This window comes from Drosophila tropicalis, unplaced genomic scaffold, assembly GCF_018151085.1.
Source record: "Drosophila tropicalis isolate 14030-0801.00 unplaced genomic scaffold, ASM1815108v1 contig_573, whole genome shotgun sequence".
Lineage (NCBI taxonomy): Eukaryota > Metazoa > Arthropoda > Insecta > Diptera > Drosophilidae > Drosophila > Drosophila tropicalis.
This window is the reverse complement of record NW_027173049.1, coordinates 1,827,672-1,846,133: the sequence shown is the minus strand read 5'-3', so window position 1 is coordinate 1,846,133 and position 18,462 is coordinate 1,827,672. Positions and strand designations below refer to the sequence as shown.

At 42.1% G+C, this 18,462-nt stretch overlaps 4 protein-coding genes and 1 long non-coding RNA gene across 11 annotated transcripts in view; 1 reads left to right on the top strand and 4 right to left on the bottom strand.

Moving 5' to 3' along the window:
* sbb (scribbler) overlaps window positions 1-18,462 on the top strand; it is an 89,385-nt gene that overhangs the window by 67,199 nt on the left and 3,724 nt on the right. For 2 of the 5 annotated variants that reach the window (XM_068288098.1, XM_068288097.1), the window contains exons 3-8: window positions 11,039-11,366; window positions 12,647-12,902; window positions 12,990-15,687; window positions 15,983-16,100; window positions 16,164-17,337; window positions 17,415-18,453. In XM_068288098.1, coding sequence (XP_068144199.1) covers window positions 11,316-11,366; window positions 12,647-12,902; window positions 12,990-15,687; window positions 15,983-16,100; window positions 16,164-17,337; window positions 17,415-18,453 — 5,336 coding nt within the window. In that variant the 5' untranslated portion in view covers window positions 11,039-11,315. Of the gene's footprint in view, window positions 1-11,038; window positions 11,367-12,320; window positions 12,492-12,646; window positions 12,903-12,989; window positions 15,692-15,982; window positions 16,101-16,163; window positions 17,338-17,414; window positions 18,454-18,462 lie in introns of those variants that run through there. The other 3 variants (XM_068288099.1, XM_068288100.1, XM_068288101.1) reach the window with 3 other exon arrangements.
* LOC137575482 (uncharacterized) lies at window positions 2,447-3,182 on the bottom strand. Its single transcript, XM_068288062.1, has 3 exons — window positions 3,117-3,182; window positions 2,893-3,045; window positions 2,447-2,821 (listed from the first exon to the last, which is right to left on the bottom strand). Exons 1-3 carry the CDS (start codon window positions 3,180-3,182, stop codon window positions 2,483-2,485), a joined length of 558 nt encoding a protein of 185 aa, XP_068144163.1. The 3' UTR covers window positions 2,447-2,482.
* On the bottom strand, window positions 3,815-4,511 carry LOC137575498 (uncharacterized). The gene is made up of 3 exons (XM_068288077.1): window positions 4,450-4,511; window positions 4,243-4,395; window positions 3,815-4,180 (listed from the first exon to the last, which is right to left on the bottom strand). The coding sequence occupies exons 2-3, from the start codon at window positions 4,390-4,392 to the stop codon at window positions 3,842-3,844; spliced, it is 489 nt and encodes a 162-aa protein (XP_068144178.1). The 5' UTR covers window positions 4,393-4,395; window positions 4,450-4,511; the 3' UTR covers window positions 3,815-3,841.
* LOC137575585 (uncharacterized) lies at window positions 5,156-5,865 on the bottom strand. Its single transcript, XM_068288190.1, has 3 exons — window positions 5,788-5,865; window positions 5,570-5,722; window positions 5,156-5,507 (listed from the first exon to the last, which is right to left on the bottom strand). Exons 1-3 carry the CDS (start codon window positions 5,857-5,859, stop codon window positions 5,169-5,171), a joined length of 564 nt encoding a protein of 187 aa, XP_068144291.1. The 5' UTR covers window positions 5,860-5,865; the 3' UTR covers window positions 5,156-5,168.
* LOC137575516 (uncharacterized) lies at window positions 6,953-12,881 on the bottom strand. 3 transcript variants are annotated; one of them, XR_011032176.1, is made up of 6 exons: window positions 12,565-12,628; window positions 12,136-12,330; window positions 11,668-11,989; window positions 7,688-7,734; window positions 7,470-7,623; window positions 6,953-7,398 (listed from the first exon to the last, which is right to left on the bottom strand). It is a non-coding gene; the product is annotated as an uncharacterized lncRNA (long non-coding RNA). The 3 variants fall into 3 exon arrangements; XR_011032175.1 differs by having other exon boundaries at window positions 12,136-12,881; XR_011032174.1 differs by lacking the exons at window positions 11,668-11,989; window positions 12,136-12,330; window positions 12,565-12,628 and having other exon boundaries at window positions 7,688-7,846.

Sequence of the window (18,462 nt, the reverse complement as noted above, 5' to 3'; positions counted from 1 at the left end):
CAAGCTTTGCATTCTGACGACTGAAACCCAGCCTAGCCCTAACCCTAACCCCCAGTCCAGTCATCAGTCTCCTTGCCCCCACCCTGGCCAACGCCCCCCGCCCTCTACAGTTTGGGCAGAGAGTTGTTGTTGTTGTTGTGGTTGTTTATTTATTATAGCCGCATCTCAAATGCAGATATGTTTAACCTTTTTGCCTCGTTTCATTAAAATGTTGACTACAATCAATACTATTATGCCTATTGAATGATGTTTTATGCAAATAACCCAAGAGGAATTTGTGGCTAGAAGTGTATGTGTTGCATTTACAGCTATATATACATATGTACTTATATATTTATGCATGTACATATGTACAATAGGTAGATGGATGTGATTATTATTATTGGAAATGCAAAAATGTTCAAGCTAATGAAAATTTGATTAAAAACAATTGTAGAATGTATACACACAAAAAAAACAAATGTATGAGATATGTATGTATGTATTCAATTATGCCATTAATTTGAATTTTCAAACTTTATAATAATTTGATAAATATGTATGCAATCAAAATTCCATCTGAAAGTTGATGCATTAACCTTGAATCAGACAAATATTTATTTGTAATAATCAACATGTGTGCATTGTGAAGAAAAACAAAACAAAAACAGGGCACATACTCTGCCAATTTTAATTTTTAAATTATTAAAATTAGAGATCACTATAACCGAATTACGACCTAAGCAAGACTATCCTTGTATCTTAAAATAATAGATATGAAAACCCAGATACTCGAGATGTGACGGAGGCAGAGACAGAATTGGTTGGATCAGATATATTTATATATAAACATCCTGATGGAGGGTATTGCAAAATGATTAAATTGGCTAGTTTGTTTTCCTTTGTCCTTTATTCAAGTAATAGATGTATAGTTTATCCTTATTTATCGGTAAAATATATAGTTTTTGGACTTAATTGAACATAATCTAGATCTAACTAGTTTTTATTATTTACACACAACTTTATTTGGTCAATGTGTGTTTCTATTTTAAGCGTGGTGTCCACAGTTTCCACTGTGTTCCATGTTAGTTAAACTAATTGGCTGCGTTTTTGCTTAATTAGCGCAAAGCGACAACTATCCATGGCAACACAACGATAATGTGGCTTGGTCCCTCTTTTTTCCGCCCCCTACTTCTCCGCATGGTCTCTTTGTCTTTATTTCACACTGTTTTCGCGCGCACACGCACTTTTATTGGCACTCAAATTGGCAACGGCGGAGTAGACTTTGGCTCTGAGGCAAAAACCAGGCAGGCGACAGCAGCTAAAAACGGCGGCAACAATTTTGTCTGCATTAAAATGTTGTAATTATTTTATGTCAGATAACAATTTGATATTGTCAAAGAGCTCTCGATGGTGTGGAGATACAAATGCAAATTACCTGCTTACGTATATGCATAAGTGTGTATGTATGTATGTATGTACGAGGGCGGTCTAATAACTATTTAGCTTACAAAGAAAAACGAAAATTCCGACAAGAAGAAAAACTTTTAAGCTCTGATTAAGTGATTGAGTACCCTCAGTTAATAAAGAAACTTACTAAGTTGTTAATTCACGATCACACGATCCGCTTTTGTCCTCTTTGGGGGTTATATGCTTATCGAACCAGTTTTTGACGGTTCAACATATAAAAGAACTTTGATTTCATTGCGTGATATTGTGGTTTTTACTTCATTTAGACCACTTGTGAATTATTCGAACTGCCCTCGTATATCGGCACATTAGAGTGAACCGAAAATGTGGTCGGGTGTAAAGTGGCTATTTGGGCTCAGCCTTGTGTAAGCAAAAACGTGGCACAGCACGGCTCGAGCTGAAATTGCAGCTGGAGACAGCGGTATGCCCCTGTCATCGGTTGACAGCTCGCCACACCATCGCAGTCCCCCGCCCCTCTAGTGGGTCTCCTTTTTTGTTGCTTGAACAATTTGCAATAAATTAGCCAACAACTGTGTGCAGACTTTTCCCTTGAAATGCAACTCGAATTGCATTTGTACGGCGACACTCTTTTTGGCCACTTTTTTTCTCCCATTTCTTTTTTTTTTTTTGCGAGCATGTTGTTGCGGCTGCCGCCGCCTCCTTAGTGGACCCTCTTCACCACTCACTTGCCCCCTCGCTCTTGCCGTTGCTGTTCCTGCACTAGCCATGGCATTTGGACAGTTAACACTTTTTTACCACAACAATTTCAAACATGTCTTGCCAATTTCACACTCGAGCTACTCGTTGAGGCGGCACAAAGACGAGGGGACGAGGTGTCTCAGGGTATCGGCGGAAGGACGGAACGTGCGTCAGCTGTTGCCACTTAACCGATTTCTACCTGGCTATTTATTTCAAAATTCGTGTTTAACCTCCTTTACAGTGAGTAAGGAAACTCAACACGGAAACGCCCATTTATTACAGGGCATAGTATTTGAAATATATGTACATATTTATTAACAGCAAACTACAAAGTTCAATAATATTTTGTCGTTACTTTCAAAACAACTGATATATATACCATCATGGGATTTTCAACTTGTGCCACCATTTTATAGAAGCCTTCGGGTACAACGTCCGGTAAGCCATCACCCTGAACAGTGCAAGCATTAATGGTGTAGTTCTTTTGCGGAAAAGGAGGCACGTATTTATCCCCGAAGTCAGGCAGGTCCGAGCAATCCTTGAAGTTCTTAAGAATAATGTCCTTGTAAAAGGTGTCCAGATACTCTACAAAATTCTGCTTCGGTATGGACCAGGGAGTCAACTTGTAATCGCTCTCGCTGCCTGTTGTGCTGCGGTAAATGAGCATCTCTACCTGCATCAAAGAAAAAGCGCAACCTTTGGCATTAACTGCAGGTTTTAGTCTTTCCATGGCCAATCTCTCACCATGGTCTTCTCGTCGACATCAAAATTCCAATAAACTGTGCCTGTAAAGCCAAATTCACCTCGACCCTTGCGCTCAAGGTGCAGATCCATTTTCAGAAGGTTTTCATCTGTACTGTTGCTGCTAACCGAAATCGGCTGAGAATCCCAATTACGCTTCATTACACAGATGAGATAAATGAGGAATTACTCGTACTCGTTCGAAAGGGTTCCTTTTTTCGACTTACCCCGGCCTCACAAATATACAATCTTAGCAGTAGACTCAGCAGCAATATTGTCAATTGGGACACCATTTTACTAAATGGGATTAACGTATTTCCTGACAAAGGTATTTATAGTTGACCCCCGACACGATATACTTGTGTAACAACATGCAATAAAATTAAAATTAATCAAATGAATCTACACAATTGTATCTGAATTTTATTGAATTACTCGATTAAAGAATTTAATACATTCTAAATCCCATATTGGGCATGTTTTTAGCGAATTGTAAATATGAAAGATAAGTTTATTGTTATTCAAATGAATATCACTACATATGCATAGTTAAATTGAATCTATTTTTAAAGATAACTAGCAGATTACTTCAAATACATGTACATTCGAATTTTATTTATTATATAAAGATTACTGGCAATTACCGAGTTTTATTAGTGTAACTAATCAAAAATATCTTAATCCCTCGAATCTATACGTTTTTCAAGTACAGATTTTAAAACATTCTTTTTTAGTGAATTAGAGTACAAAGTTCTTAGAACTTACGATTTTTACGGACCAAATGTCTCTAGAACTTATTGCTAATTTTTCTAAAATGTTCCGTGATTTCGGCCCAAAAGAAAGACTCGACTTAGCCAAGGTGATGAACACATGGGCTTTAATGTCAGGTTCCTGCATGTTTTGGTTGACAATAAATATATATATTGTATTTATTTGAGACTTTAATGGACATTCAAAAGGACTTTGCAAAAACTTTTACAACAATATTAAAGCCCCATCTGACTTGGCCACTTGTTACAAAGATAATCTTATAAAATCCGGATGGGGCTACTTGGGGCAGACCTTCACCTTGGGAAACGCATTTGTCCAAAACATATGTGTTCCTGGGCCAGGGTGGCTGAAATTTACCCTCGAATCTCGGAAGATTTGAGCAATCGCCAACATTCTTAAGAACCACATCCTGGTAGTATGTGTTTAGATACTCAAAAAAGGGTTGCTTGGGTATCGTCCATGGCAATAGCTTGTAATCTTTCTCATCACCTGAACTGCTGTGGTAACCAGTGGCCTCCACCTATTGAAGATGCATCAGAGGAGAGTATATCGTAGTGTTACACAGGCTAAGGCTATACCCACCATGGTCGACTCATCTGCGTCATAGTCCCATACGATTGTAGACGAAATGGCGAACTCGCCTCGCTTGATTCGATCTATGCGTGCATCGATTTTCAGTAGACTTTCATCCGAAGTGAAAGGCTCAATAGATATAGGCTCATAGTCCCACATTCGCTGCATAGGTTAATCGGTTTTCATTACTTATTTACCACAAGGACCATAACTTACCTTTCCGGTGCAAGTGTAAAGAAATGAAATTAGAAACCACAGGATTAGCGGACTTGAGCCCATTTCGTTAACCATTGACTCGAAAATTCGAACGCTTATAGCTTTTATATAGCCTCATCTAATTGCTTAGCTAACCTAAAAAATTATTATTCTTTTTAATCTCATGTTAATTGTTCCACATGCTATTAATACAACATTAACACGTGGCTCTAATAAGTTGTTTCGTAATCACATGTTAAAATGTAATTTCCGATATAGTGCGTTATGACTCTACAAATGATTATTTCACATATCGCTCTATAAAACGCAAATGGTTAATAATTAAAAATAGGATTTTAAGTAGTTTATTGTTAATAAAACAAGGAAAATAACAGGAAACAGTTCCATTAAGGCAAAGTTCGAGATTAGATATATGTACATTTTTTTGAAATGAAACTCAAAAAAAGTCTAAAATTTAAACAAAAATGTGAAGATTTCTTTCTCAACTTACATAATACAATAAAATTGGTTAGATCAGCGAAGTAAGAAAGAGTTTGTCATGGTGAAGGCACTGTCTATAGAACAAATTAAGTTTTTGCACTGGGAAAATTGTTTCAGATGTTGAGTCGAACAATAAAAAGTTTAAACACAGGGCTAAAACAATTTGAGATAAATTATCGAAGGAATTACAACAGCTGATTGCATTTTCCATTAAACTTTATTGAATTTCATTTACAAATTTATATTCTTTTGGTTATAATTCTTGCAATTGCCGTAAAACCCCAATTAACGGGTCCGGTAACTTTGAAAACCATCTTGTAATACCCTTCTAAAGCGAAATCGGGATATCCGTCCGCTTTTGGGATACATTTGTCAAATATATATGTGTCCTTGGGCCAAGGCGGAACGAAGTCGCCTTCGTATTGTGGCAGGTTTGAGCACTCCGCTAGGTTGTTAATAATCAGATTCTTGTAGTGTTTATCAAGAAACTCGGTATACGGTTGCTCGGGTACATCAAAGGGAAGAACTTTGTAATCACTTTCACCGCCTGTCGTGCTTCGATAACCTTTCCCCTCTACCTGTCTCAAGTGGCAACGAATTAGAAGGTTTCGAAATGTGTTCATAGAGGGAACATCCTTACCATGGTAGTTTCGTCCGCATCATAATTAAATGCAATTTCTCCTGAAAAGCCAAACTCTCCACGTCCCATGCGAACAACTCGAAAATCAATTTTTAATTTACTCTCATCCGAGGTAAAAGTATCAATTGACAAGAGTTCATACTCCCACTGACGCTATGTATGGGAGATGATTGTTTATGATCGAGACTGTATATTTTAGAGTTTAACCTTCTACTTACTTTGCTTGTGGCAAATGGGAATGCCGCTAATATTAGCCACGTTATGGTTAGGAAACCGAAAACCGACAACATGACAATGAAAATATTAGGTATGAATACATTTGGATTTAGCAGTTTTTCCTTTATAAATAAAGTTTTTCTTTTAATTAGTCACGTAAGAGTTAAATCAAAATGAAAATCTTGTAAAAAATGTTTCATTATATAACATTTTCAATGTAGAATAAATCAGTTAATCTTGTTAAATTGCATTATTCAAATTCGAGAAATATTGAATAATTAACAAACGGAAATACCACGTGAAGATCAACAAAGTGGATTAACGTTAATTAGTCTAGAATTTACTTAATCAGTGGCACCAATTAAGTAAACCCAATTACATAAAATCTGCGAAAAAAGGTTGCATTCATTAAGAACCGTCATTCATAGTCGGGGTACTAAATACTAACTAAAGTAACTTACCCACATTTCAATATATCTAAGCAAACTATTTCTTTAATGTTGTTTTACCTATTTACAATAGGTTTAAGTAATATTCCTTTAAATGAGAAGGCAAAAGGTAGTTTTGAGCATTATTATTATCTGTTCTCTCCTCGCTAACCAGAATTCTAATGCCATACCACTAGTCCAAGACTAGAACCAGTTGGGAATTTATACAACTCTTAAATTCATTTCCTTGTCTTCATGTCCGAAAACACAAACAGATTAGTTCATCGTTTAAAGCCACTAACTTTCATGCTTTAATATCAGTTGTATTTAGTATCTTAATGAGCCAACTTATTGAATGAGCCTAAAGCCCTAGAATTAAAAAGGAAAACTAGATCAAAACATGATCACAAATGCGTGACTAAACGTGTAATCTGTGTCTGTTGGAAGAATTTATTGAGATATCCTATAAAGTATTTCTAAGGGAACTGTAATGTTGATGTTATTGAAAGAGAAAAAAAATGATAACATAAAACGAAACCAAAAACGTAGCTACATGAAACCAATACTTAATTTTCCAATCTGGTATAAACACTGAGGTCGAATTTATTATCCCGTAACCTTTTTTTTCAAAATCAATTCCCAATCGAAGTAAATTGAGTGATAACGATAAAGCCGTTAGCCGATAGGGCTACCAATTATTGGATTAAATTGTTAATTAACTTAACAGCTTAACTTAAAATTGCTTTGATTCTTAGCGGCTGCTTTATTCAATCTACAAACTATTTAACAATATTTTATTTGATTGGTATATCTGATATTAATTTTTTTCCGCACTTAATATTGGTTTTACAACACTTTTGTTGTGACCTTCACAATACATACGAATCCCCATTCAACCGGTCCTGTGAATTTGATTTGAATTTTGTAAAATCCTTCAGGTGCGATTTCCGGAAATCCATCACCGTTGGGCACACATTTCTCCATGAGGTAGTTACCCTGGGGAAATGGCGGTGTATAGTCGTCCTCATAAGCTGGTAAATTGGAACACGGACCGAGATTCACCATGACCATATCATTGTAATATTCCTTCATGAATTCCGGATGTGTCTGCAATGGTATAGTCCAGGGTATTGGTTTATAGTCACTTTCATCTCCAGTATTACTGCGCTCAGCAGTCGCTTCAATCTAAAGAGAGAGGGAAAGAGATAAGTCAAGATAGGATGATAGATACTATTTAGATTGTCCATCAATGATACCATGGTTGTTTCGTCCATAACATAGTTAAGGTCGATTCCGATTGTCAAACCAAACTCGCCCCTTTTTATACGCTCCACTCGCCCTGACGCATTCAGTTGGGCCTCGTCTGAGGAATACGGGGTTAGGGGAAACCAGCTCGTATTCCCAGTTGCGCTAGAAAATTATTCCAAATGTTTAAAACAAATTCATAGTTTATCCATAAGGATACCTTACATACCTTTCCCGAGCAGTTACCAAGCAAAAGGATCACCACCCATAGTCCAACTAACAAAGAACACGAATTTGAAAGCATTTTAATATCACTTCACGGGCCAAAATGTGAATATGTGATCTTATATAGCGCAAAATATAACCCGAATCATTTGTCGTTCCAATTATAATGTTCTGATTCATAATCAATACAGTGCTAACAAGGGGATCGCAGATACCATCGCGACTCACGTTTAATGAGATAATGGCACGCTCAGTGTAATGAGAAGGCAAACTTTTTACATGCAACAATTCAGAAACAACACTCAGCTGATAGCTTCAGTGAATTATCTATCAACAGACGGAGGGGGAAGAAAAAACACTTGACATTTCCCAGTGATCCACATTGAAAAAAGCAATTGTAAAATGATGTGTTTGTGCCTACGTCAGTCATAGCAATTGGCTGTTGTTTCTTCTCAATTTATTCTATAGTGTTCCCTTCAAGATCGGCACTTGAGTTTTCCCCCACAACTTTAGCTCTGCACTTAATTTAATTAAAGGCTGCTGGCAGGCGTGTGAGCCCAGCCAACGCCAACGCAAAAGGTTTAAGAAAAAGAACTCCCTTTAAGGAGATATTTTTAATGCACCGAACATTGAATACCCTAGAAAACCGGGGAACAAGAAATTAAACTAGAATTAGACAGTTGAGAAAACTTCCCCAAGAAATAAAAGAGGCAATTGTTCGTTTTCCTTGCTGTTTCCATCAAAGTCGTCGTTATGGGAGAATCGAAGACCTTATAGTAATTCGTTTCCGCCAGGTTCGGTTTGCGTACCAGAGATCTGATCAATTTGGAAATACCCTCAACAAGGGTATTAAAATCAAATTATCGCGCTTCGAAGCGAATCAAAACGAAATAAGAGCAAGGGAGAATTATTAGCCCGACCACAAGCAGCAACACTTGTACCACTTACTGGACCAACGGCGCTGGAGTCCGATCGACCGACACAGTAATAAAAGCTTACTTGCAACTCCCCAGAGGCGTTCATTTAGCGGCCAAGAGTAGAGGCGATGGGAAGGGACGCGCTCCGATCTTGTACAACAAAGATGCGGATGACGACGAAGCGAAGCGATGTTGTCATAAATCTTTAACTTTGCCGCCCAATCTTCTCCTTGGGTTCGTGCTGCTGCTGCTGCATAATGTTTTAGTACGTGCGGACAGTGCTTTGGACCCAAGAATGGGACGGTGGTCATAACAAGTTGCGGTTGCAGAGGGAGCGCTAACCAAACGACTCTCAATCGTATCGCTATCAAAATGCACAAGATTGCCGCAAACCCAATTTAAAACATGGCATCAGAACGATGACCGGCGCTGTCTTTACTTCTGTGTACCTTTCCTCCATCTCCATGAAACTCCCTGTGCAGTTTACCTTATCGTTTTTACCTGCTCTCTTCATTCTTTTACCTTTTTATACCCTTACCAAAAATGTTATAATACATTTAGTAAAAGGTTTATTAAAAGTGTATTATGCGAATGTTTGGAGACCTGAAAAGGGTATCCACATTATGAAGTTGCCCAAGTAACCAAAACTTTTTGGAATGTTCATTAAGAGCCAGGCCAGCATATTCGGCTATTAGTAATTTATTGAATTGTGTAAGTTATGGTGTGTTTTATTCGGCCTTTTTGTTGTTCTATCGCTCTCTTTGGTCTTTTACTGCCACTTGCCACACGTTTTTTGCCACCCACAAAGCGTGCTGAGAGATAAGAAATCGACATCAATGAATTTGGTTGAACCTACATACATATGCATATATCAATTGCTGCAGCAATTTATGAAACAAATGTTGAAACAACTCAATTAATTCAATTCCACTATCGATCGAGCAGAGCCCACGCATTTTTTCCATGTTGGTGTCACTTAATTAACAACGAATAAAGAATGAACGAAAATCGAATGGGAAGTAATAAAGGCAGAACTAATTCTTAATCAAGCGCGTCTGATCTATCAATCATTCAACAAATTCTACGCTTTACATACGTTAAAAATTCATTTGAAAACATTTACCTCCATATGTATGGCATTTTAATGTCTATGACAAATCGGCTTATGTGTGGTCTTTCGGCTTCAGAGAGAATATTTAACTAAAACAGACTTAAGCCTGCTTTTGCTAACTTCTTCTACTTGGTCATTTATATTGAAGCAATCAAATGGGCGGTGGGGGGATCTATGTGTACGCAGTTTGCCGGTCGACATGACATCAGTTTAAGTAACAGTCCAAAAGAAAAGTACCCCTAAAGTTTAATTTTCGTTTAATCCAAGAAATGTGTAAATGAGCGAATGCAATGAAGTGCTGGCTGTATGATAACCTTAAACTTATTTGAACGTTCTACACTTAAAATTGTGACACAAATTAAGAATAAACTTTCAAGACTTTGAATTGGATTTAGTCTCAATATGTAATTCTACCTCATTAGTAGTTGGCTTTAAAGAATGGTGCACTTGTTATTTTTCAATACCCAGCAAAATCGAATACATTAGTAAACAAAAAATATGTAATACATTTTTTGTTACAAGGATAAAAACTGCAACTGATATAAAATTAACAAAGGATTAATTTTTTCTGGGCTTTTATGTGTGAAATAAAGTCTTTATAAACTGCAAAAAATTTCATTTTATTTCCATAGCTTATCAGCTTTAAATTATCTCCATGAACGCTGTTTAATCACACATACGATATATGTACCATATTTGTTTTAAGGACTACTAAATAGTAAATCCGTTTTTTTATTTCCTAGCAAAATAACCCTGTGACGAATACTTGTATCGCTCACTGTGTGCTCTAATAGACGCCTTATTTGTGGCTGTGGTGTTGAGTTAGTTGTGTGTCTGTGTGTGTTATCTTATCTTGAAATCGAAATCGCTACTGTGCTTGAGCACGCACATGTACGTATGTATGTTTGTATGTGTGTTTGTTTGATTGTATGTATGTTTGTATATGATTGTTGTTGTTGGCTAAATCATATTTAGAGCACTACTCACAAGTAGTAGTCTTTGGTTAGAAAAAAAGACGTTATCAGGCAATTGTGGCAAAGTGTTTTAATTACCAAGTCATTAAGGTGGTGCTTGCTTCTGGCATTTCCTTCGTCTGATTACATATGTACATACTAGTAAATCAGAGCTCTTGCCTTTACCTCCTCCTTTCCGGATTATAGTTAAACCCACCCATTAGGGAGATAAAGCTAATCAGTCGCAAAAATACTTGAACCGGGGGGGAAACACATTGCAAACAACGACTAAATATAAATAGTTTTTAAACTAAATTGCTTTATTAATTTAGCAAATATTTAATTTCTTGACTATTTTTGTTTTCTTTTTGCAGTTTTGAAAATGAACAGTTTGGCCCGAGGGCCGAGGCCCTGTGTCTCTTTGTACTGTGGCCGTTGTTTGGAAAATTCGACAAGACGGCAAAGCTCCAGCCCATTACAAGTTCCAATTACCACTAAGAAGAACAACAACCACATTTGGAGCATCGATACAACAATATCAAGAAAAACAATCACTATAGCTGGCTGCACGTCGTCGTTCCTAGGAGGCACCACCATCGGTAGTACTTTGGGCCGCCCGCGCAGTTCGGCCGCCCAATCGTTTGCGTCTGCATGGAGTCAATGAGACGTAACGAGGCGAACACTAGCCACCACCCGAATAAGGTAAGAAGTTCCCACAAACTTTTATTTCACTCCACCCCACCATATCCCATAGAAAACTGGCGGGCGGACCAGCCCATCCCATGATAAGAGCCTAATTATTTTATTGTCATCTTTTTTTTTTTTTTCTATTTTATATTTTTTATTTTGGGTCGTTTTTTGCTTTTTTAAGTGGCCACTCGAACAGTTTGCAGTGCCGTTGTTGGAGCGATAAGAACAGCGGGACAGAAATGTAGACCGATAATGAAACACAACAACTAAACTAGAAACAAAAAAACAAAAATTAAATAAAAAATGTACATACAGATGCACATATGTAGTTGTGTGTATAGATTTGTTGTTGGTTTATTGAGCGGCAGTAGCTTAAATTTGTTTTGTAGTGAAGTCTGATTTATTGAGTTAACGGGGCGGCATATGCAATCACAATCACTTAAAGTTGTCTTTCTTGATTATTTACGAGCGGTAGAAGCGAGGTTGAGTCATGCAAGCGTTTACCAACACTTGATATTTTGAAGTGGTTATGGATAGATTTACACAGGGACCATTCGATATGATAAACGCAGTAATATTCACAGTTGCAGGTACACACGATCATTATTCCAATTCTTCACAAATCGTTCTAAGTTCTTAAAATATATACATATGAATAGATGAAATTCGTTCAACTTCGTTTTATCTTGTTATTGTTTGAAATAATATCAATATTCGTTTCATAGGCTTAAAAGTAATACGTGTAACCGTTATTAGTGTATTCATGCTATCGTGTGCTTACTGTATTAATTGCCTTGCTCTCCTCTCTCTTTGCCGTTCCCGCTCTCAGTTGTGCGTATGTGTGCATGTGTTTGTGTTCCGTTTTCGGTGGTTGCTTTTGGGACTCTTTTTCATTTGCCCTGTCTGTATGTTTGTGTTGGTGTGTGTGTGTTTCGGTTATTTTTTTTCCTAGTTCAGTCTCATCTGCGTTGCCGCTCTGCCACCAAACGGGAATGAAAAAAGGACGCCGAAAAAGAAAATGAAAGGCTCGCGCAAAAAAAAATAATTTTAAACATTATTAACTATTCCCAAAATTACATAAAATACATTAAAATAATTTAAAATGCGTAATATGGAATGGAAAGGAAGCTAGAGAAGGTATTAAGACAAATAGAGTACAGTGGTAGAAGAGAATTTATCACCGCAACACCCCTTATCCACTTACACTTACTGCTGTTGGCACAGTGAGCAGAGGTCTCGAATTGCTTTCCATTTAAATTTTAATTTAATTCTATTTGTTTCTTCTTTTCAAGGTGGCCCTGAATAGCAGCAACGTAGCAGCAACGGAAAGCAATATTAAGAATAATAAATTGTTAGCTAATATAAGTGCAGCGAACGCAACAACAACAACAGCATCAGCAGCAACAACAACAACCACAGCGACGGCAACGGCAGCAGCAGCAATAACAACAACGAATCAAACGTTGAATTATAATAACAAAGTGAAGGTAGCGAATAATCAGCAAAGCAACAACAACAACAACTCAATCAGGAAACATACGAATGCAAGTAAGTAAAATGGGAGAAAAAAATTTAGAAATTGAGAAGAAAATGCAAACTACATTCTAATATTTTATTGTTGCATTTTTTTTGTAGAATTAAGCAGCAAAGGAGCTGGAACAGGAGCATCAAATTCGCATTCCTCTTCATCATTATCATCCTCATCGAGTAGCTCCAATTCAAGCGAATCGAAGGACACAAATTTTGAATACGAGGACGAGTGGAACATTGGCGGAATACCAGAGTTGTTGGACGATCTAGACGCGGATATTGAAAAATCAGCAGCGCATTCGGTTACGGGTACGGGATCGGGTTCGGGTGGTGGCAACCAAGCTACCTCGATAAATGCTAAACATCAGCAGTCATCAGCATCAGCAGGCAAGAACAGTGCATCATCCACATCCGCCTCAGGGACACACAAGACGCACAAGACTCAATTGCATAGCAACTTGTCGGCTACATCGCCAACCACAATTAAATTTACACGCCAACCCATACCCACCTCCCATTCAGGTGTTGCAGCAACGACAGCATCCACAACACCATCACCTTCATCATTATCTGCAGGAGCGACTGGGGCAGCATCTGCCAGTAGCTCAAGCAACCTGGTGGCTAAAGGATCTTCCTCCTCATCGTCGTCGTCTTCCTCGTCGTCGTCGTCGTCATCGTCATCGTCCGGCAAGCACCATCACCACCATCATCATCACAGTAACAGCAACTCCAAAGGCTTTAAATCCGCTTTAGTAGCCCAATTGAATAGTCCAAGTTCTGTGAGCAATAACAATCACGTCCAGAGCGGCGGCGGCGGTGGAAGCAGCTCCTCCTCGTCGTCCTCCTCCAAAGCTAGCACTTTGTCGTTATCGACATTCGCTGGTTTCTCCAAGGGAGGTAATCTGGTCTCCTCCTCATCGGCAACCGCAACAGGGACATCAAGTGGGCCAGGTCAGCAGCAGGCCGCCTCGAAATTCTCCGCTGGCGGCATGTCCTCGCAAACGGGCGGCAACACAAACACCAATAGCAGCAGCAGCAATAACAATAACAACAGCAGCAGCGGAGCATCTGGTGGGTCTGGATCTGGATCAGCCGGTGGCAGTGGCAACTCTACCACCAATAGTAACAGCAACAACAACAATAGCACAGCGGGCAGCGGAGGCATTGGTGGTCAAGTCGGTGGCCAGAGTGCACAAGGCGGCAGTAGCAGCAACAGCAGCTCCAGCTCCTCCAGTGGAAAATCGAGCGCAAAAATGTCCATTGATCATCAGGCTACGCTCGACAAAGGTTTAAAAATGAAGATCAAACGCACCAAGCCGGGCACCAAGAGTTCCGAGGCCAAACACGAGATAGTGAAGGCCACCGATCAGCAGCAGAACGGTGCACTGAGCGGCGGCAACTCATCGGGTTCGTCCGTATCCGGGTCCGCTTCGAATGAGGATGGCGGAGGCGGCGCCGGCAACAATTCTTCGAGTGGTGGCTCTAATCAAGCGTCTTCCCTCGCATCCAGTAATTCCTCAAGCAGCGCTAGCAGCGGCAATTCATCTAACAGCAACAATAGTGGGAGTGGTGGCAACTCAGGTTCATCCAGCAGTGGGAGCAGCAGTAAAAAACATCTGAATAATGCTTGTTCTAGCAGTGGATCAGGTTCCTCATCATCCTCTTCGAGTGGTGGCGGCGGCGGAGGCAGTGGTCAGAATAGTACTGGCCATGGCAGCGGTTCCACAAGCAACTCCTCTAGCAGCACACAGTCCACACCCCAGGGCACCAAACGTGGCAGTTCTGGCCATAGACGAGAGAAGACAAAGGATAAGAACGCACATTCCAATCGCATGTCCGTGGACAAATCCGCAGCGGCTGCCTCGGCAGCCGGTGAAAAGGATACGCCGGAGAAAAACTCTTCGTCCGGCGCTTCTGTTGGATCGGCCTGCTCTTGCAGTGGGGAAGTGGGATCACCTTGCTCCCATCACGCTTGCATACGACGCGCCATTCACATGTCCACTTCCAATTCCAGCGGGGGCAGTGGCTCCAATGTGGGAAACTCCTCCTCCTCCGCCTCCATGTCGGCGGTGCCTCCGGGAGTGTTCACACCCTCGGCTGGCTCACCGGCAGCTGTGGTCTCCGCCTCTCTATTGGCAGCCACAGCTGGTGGTGGGGCCTCTTCCTCCGTTAACTCCTCCAACTCACAATCTGGTAGCAGTGGAGCTGGCAGCTCTGGACCTAATGCTCCCGGGCCGCCGGGCAAGGAGTCCTCCATTAAAATCTCCTCACACATTGCTGCTCAATTGGCGGCGGCAGCCGCTTCCAACAGCTACTCCGGTGGTGGTGGCCAAGGCAGCAACTCCAGCCAGAGCAGTTCCGGGGGCAGCAGCGGTGGAAACAGCTCCGGCTCTGCGGACAACAAGGCAGCTGCCGCGGCCCAGGCCAAGCTTATGGCTCCCGGCATGATCTCAGCCACCATGCACCACACAATCTCAGTGCCAGCTGGTTCAGCTGGCGATGAGGAGACTAAATCCCCGCCAGCCAAACGGGTAAAGCATGAGCAAGGCAATGGTTCATCTGGTGTCGCTGGATCCGCTGCCAGTAACAAGGAAATGGTCGACATCTGCATTGGCACCTCGGTGGGCACCATTACCGAGCCCGACTGCCTGGGTCCCTGTGAGCCGGGCACGTCGGTCACCCTTGAGGGCATCGTTTGGCACGAGACTGAGGGCGGTGTTCTCGTCGTGAATGTGACGTGGCGTGGCAAAACCTACGTGGGCACCTTGCTCGATTGCACCCGACACGATTGGGCTCCTCCAAGGTGAGTTGGTGGTTTCCCCCTTCCGTCCCTTTTAGAATAGTTTAGTTGAATTTCAGAAGATCATTAATAAAGAGATGCCTTTGAATTTATAAGTTTTTAATTTTGTTTTCATCTTTTGTTCCGATCGAAATCCTTCTCCAATTGACCACCCTTTTGGCTTGGGGTACATTTTTATTTTTATCAAAAAATGCAATCGAAATTTTTTTATCCTCTTACCAGCACAGCTTAAAGATTATTATTAGTAGGAATATTCCGATAACAAATGATATTCATTTTTGTTTCCTTCCTTTTGCAGATTCTGTGATTCACCAACTGAAGAATTAGATTCTCGAACTCCGAAGGGACGCGGTAAGCGCGGACGCAGTGCGGGCTTAACGCCCGATCTGAGCAATTTCACCGAAACCAGAAGCTCGGTATGTATTCTCTAATTTCGGTTGGCGATTACTTTTAACTGATGTTTAATTTGTCCTATCTAGATTTACTTCTCCCATGCTCAGGTGCATTCAAAACTACGCAATGGCGCTACAAAGGGACGTGGAGCGACGCGTAGTGCCTCTGGGAATGCGGCGGCGAATAATAACATTAACAGCGGCTCGTCGTCTGGCGGTGGCAATGGCGGTGGTGGTAATGGTGCCACGCCCAGTACATCACCCACTGCTTTTCTGCCGCCGCGGCCTGAGAAGCGTAAATCGAAAGATGAGGCACCTTCGCCACTTAATGGTGATGCTGGGGATGGAGCAGGCGGTGCCGGTGGAGTGGGGGGCGTTAATATGGTGAATGCCAGTGGAATTCCCATATCGGCCAGCGGCGGTGGCCTGGCCACACAGCCGCAGAGCCTGCTCAATCCGGTCACTGGACTCAATGTGCAAATCAACACAAAGAAATGTAAGACTGCCTCGCCCTGCGCGATCTCTCCGGTATTGCTCGAATGTCCCGAGCAGGACTGTAGCAAGAAATACAAGCATGCTAACGGTCTGCGCTATCATCAGTCGCATGCCCATGGTGCAGGCGGCGGCGCCTCGTCCATGGATGAGGATTCAATGCAAGCACCTGAGGAGCCAGCAACGCCGCCCTCTCCCGGATCAGCGGCAACTGCAGTGCCAGTGGCGGCGTCCGGAACATCGGCGGCGGGTGCGGCAACACCAGCGGCCACGCCCACCTCAGCAACACCCACCGCCATCAGCTCAGCGGTGACTAATGGAACGGTATCGGCATCAGCGACAGTCACAACCACAGCGCCAACTGCTGTGTCTTCGTCTACGACAGAGACAACAGCTAGTTCAGCAATTCCAAGTACAGCAGGACCATCAACAACAGCTTCTCCGCCAGGAACGCCGACTACCACAACAGGAGGAGTTACTGCACCAGTAGCCGCGGAAGTTGTCCCCCCAGTTTTACCTAATCTTCCATTGGCTGTCACACCATCAACAGTAGGAACAGTCACTCCAACGGCACCAGGTGTTCCGCCCCCAACATGTCAAACCCAACCACAGGCACCGCAAATGCTTACGCCTGCAGGCAATCAACCGATAGCAGGTGGAAGCATCACCGCTGGCATTTCTGGCCAAGCTCTGTCTCAACATCAGCAGCAGTTGATGGGTGGACTGCTCTCGGACCAACAGCAGCAGGCATTAATACAACAGGGAGCCTGTAAGTTAATCATGTCTAGTTATTCATTCCACTGTTTAAATAACCTTTTCTCCCTCCTTCCTTGCATTAATCTACAGTAAAAGCGGGCGTCTTGAGATTTGGACAGCCAGATCCTGGTTCGTTGCATCCACAGGCACCGCAGCAGGCACAGCAATCGGGACCGGCGATAAATCCACAGACACAACAGTCTCCGCCTCGACCAGAAGCATCAACGGGCTATACCCAGCAGCAGGCTGGCATTAAGACTTCGCCTGGATTCGGAGCGGTGGCATCTGTTGCAGCCGCCAGCAAGCAGAAGAAGAATCGCAAGTCACCTGGTCCAGGTGATTTTGATGGTCGAGTTTCTCGCGAGGATGTGCAGAGTCCGGCTTATAGTGATATATCGGACGATTCGACTCCGGTGGCCGAACAAGATCTGCTGGACAAGACAAACAAGCACATCGACCTGTTAGTCAAGAAACCGCCAGAGGTGGTTGGTGTGGTGCCGCAAGCGCCCACATCCCAAATGCCTGGTCTGGGTGGCTATGGAATGTATCAATTCTATCCGGCAGCCCAGCCCCAAGCACCTCCTCCACCCCAACAGCAGCCGCAGCAGTATTTGGTTCCCGATTCTGGAAAGCCGCCAGGTCTCCCGCCCAGTCTGGCCCAGGTACAGCAGCAGCAACAACAACAACAACAGCAGCAGCAGCAACAACAACAATTGCAGCCTGGAGCTCCTCCACCAAATAGCCAATCCCAGCCACAACACTTACTTGGGCCACCTCCTAATCAACAGACAGTTGCAGCCCATCTGGCAGACTATAGCAACAAGAACAAGGATCCGCCTCTGGATCTGATGACCAAACCATCTCCCGGACAACAGGTGGGCGCACACCAGCAGCAGCAGCCTGGACAGCCGGATAACAATGGCAAGGAAAGCAGCTCAGTAGGAGGAGCACCACCACCGCCGCAAACATCCCAGGCGGGTAGTCAACCACCACCTGTGAATCTCAGTGCAGTGGCCGGTCCTCCGCCTGGATCTCTGCCACCCGGATTGGGAGGCCTATCGGCACTTGGAGCAGCCGGCTTGGCTGGTCCAGGTCCAGGAAAGGGAATACCGCACTTCTATCCATTCAAGTAGGTCAA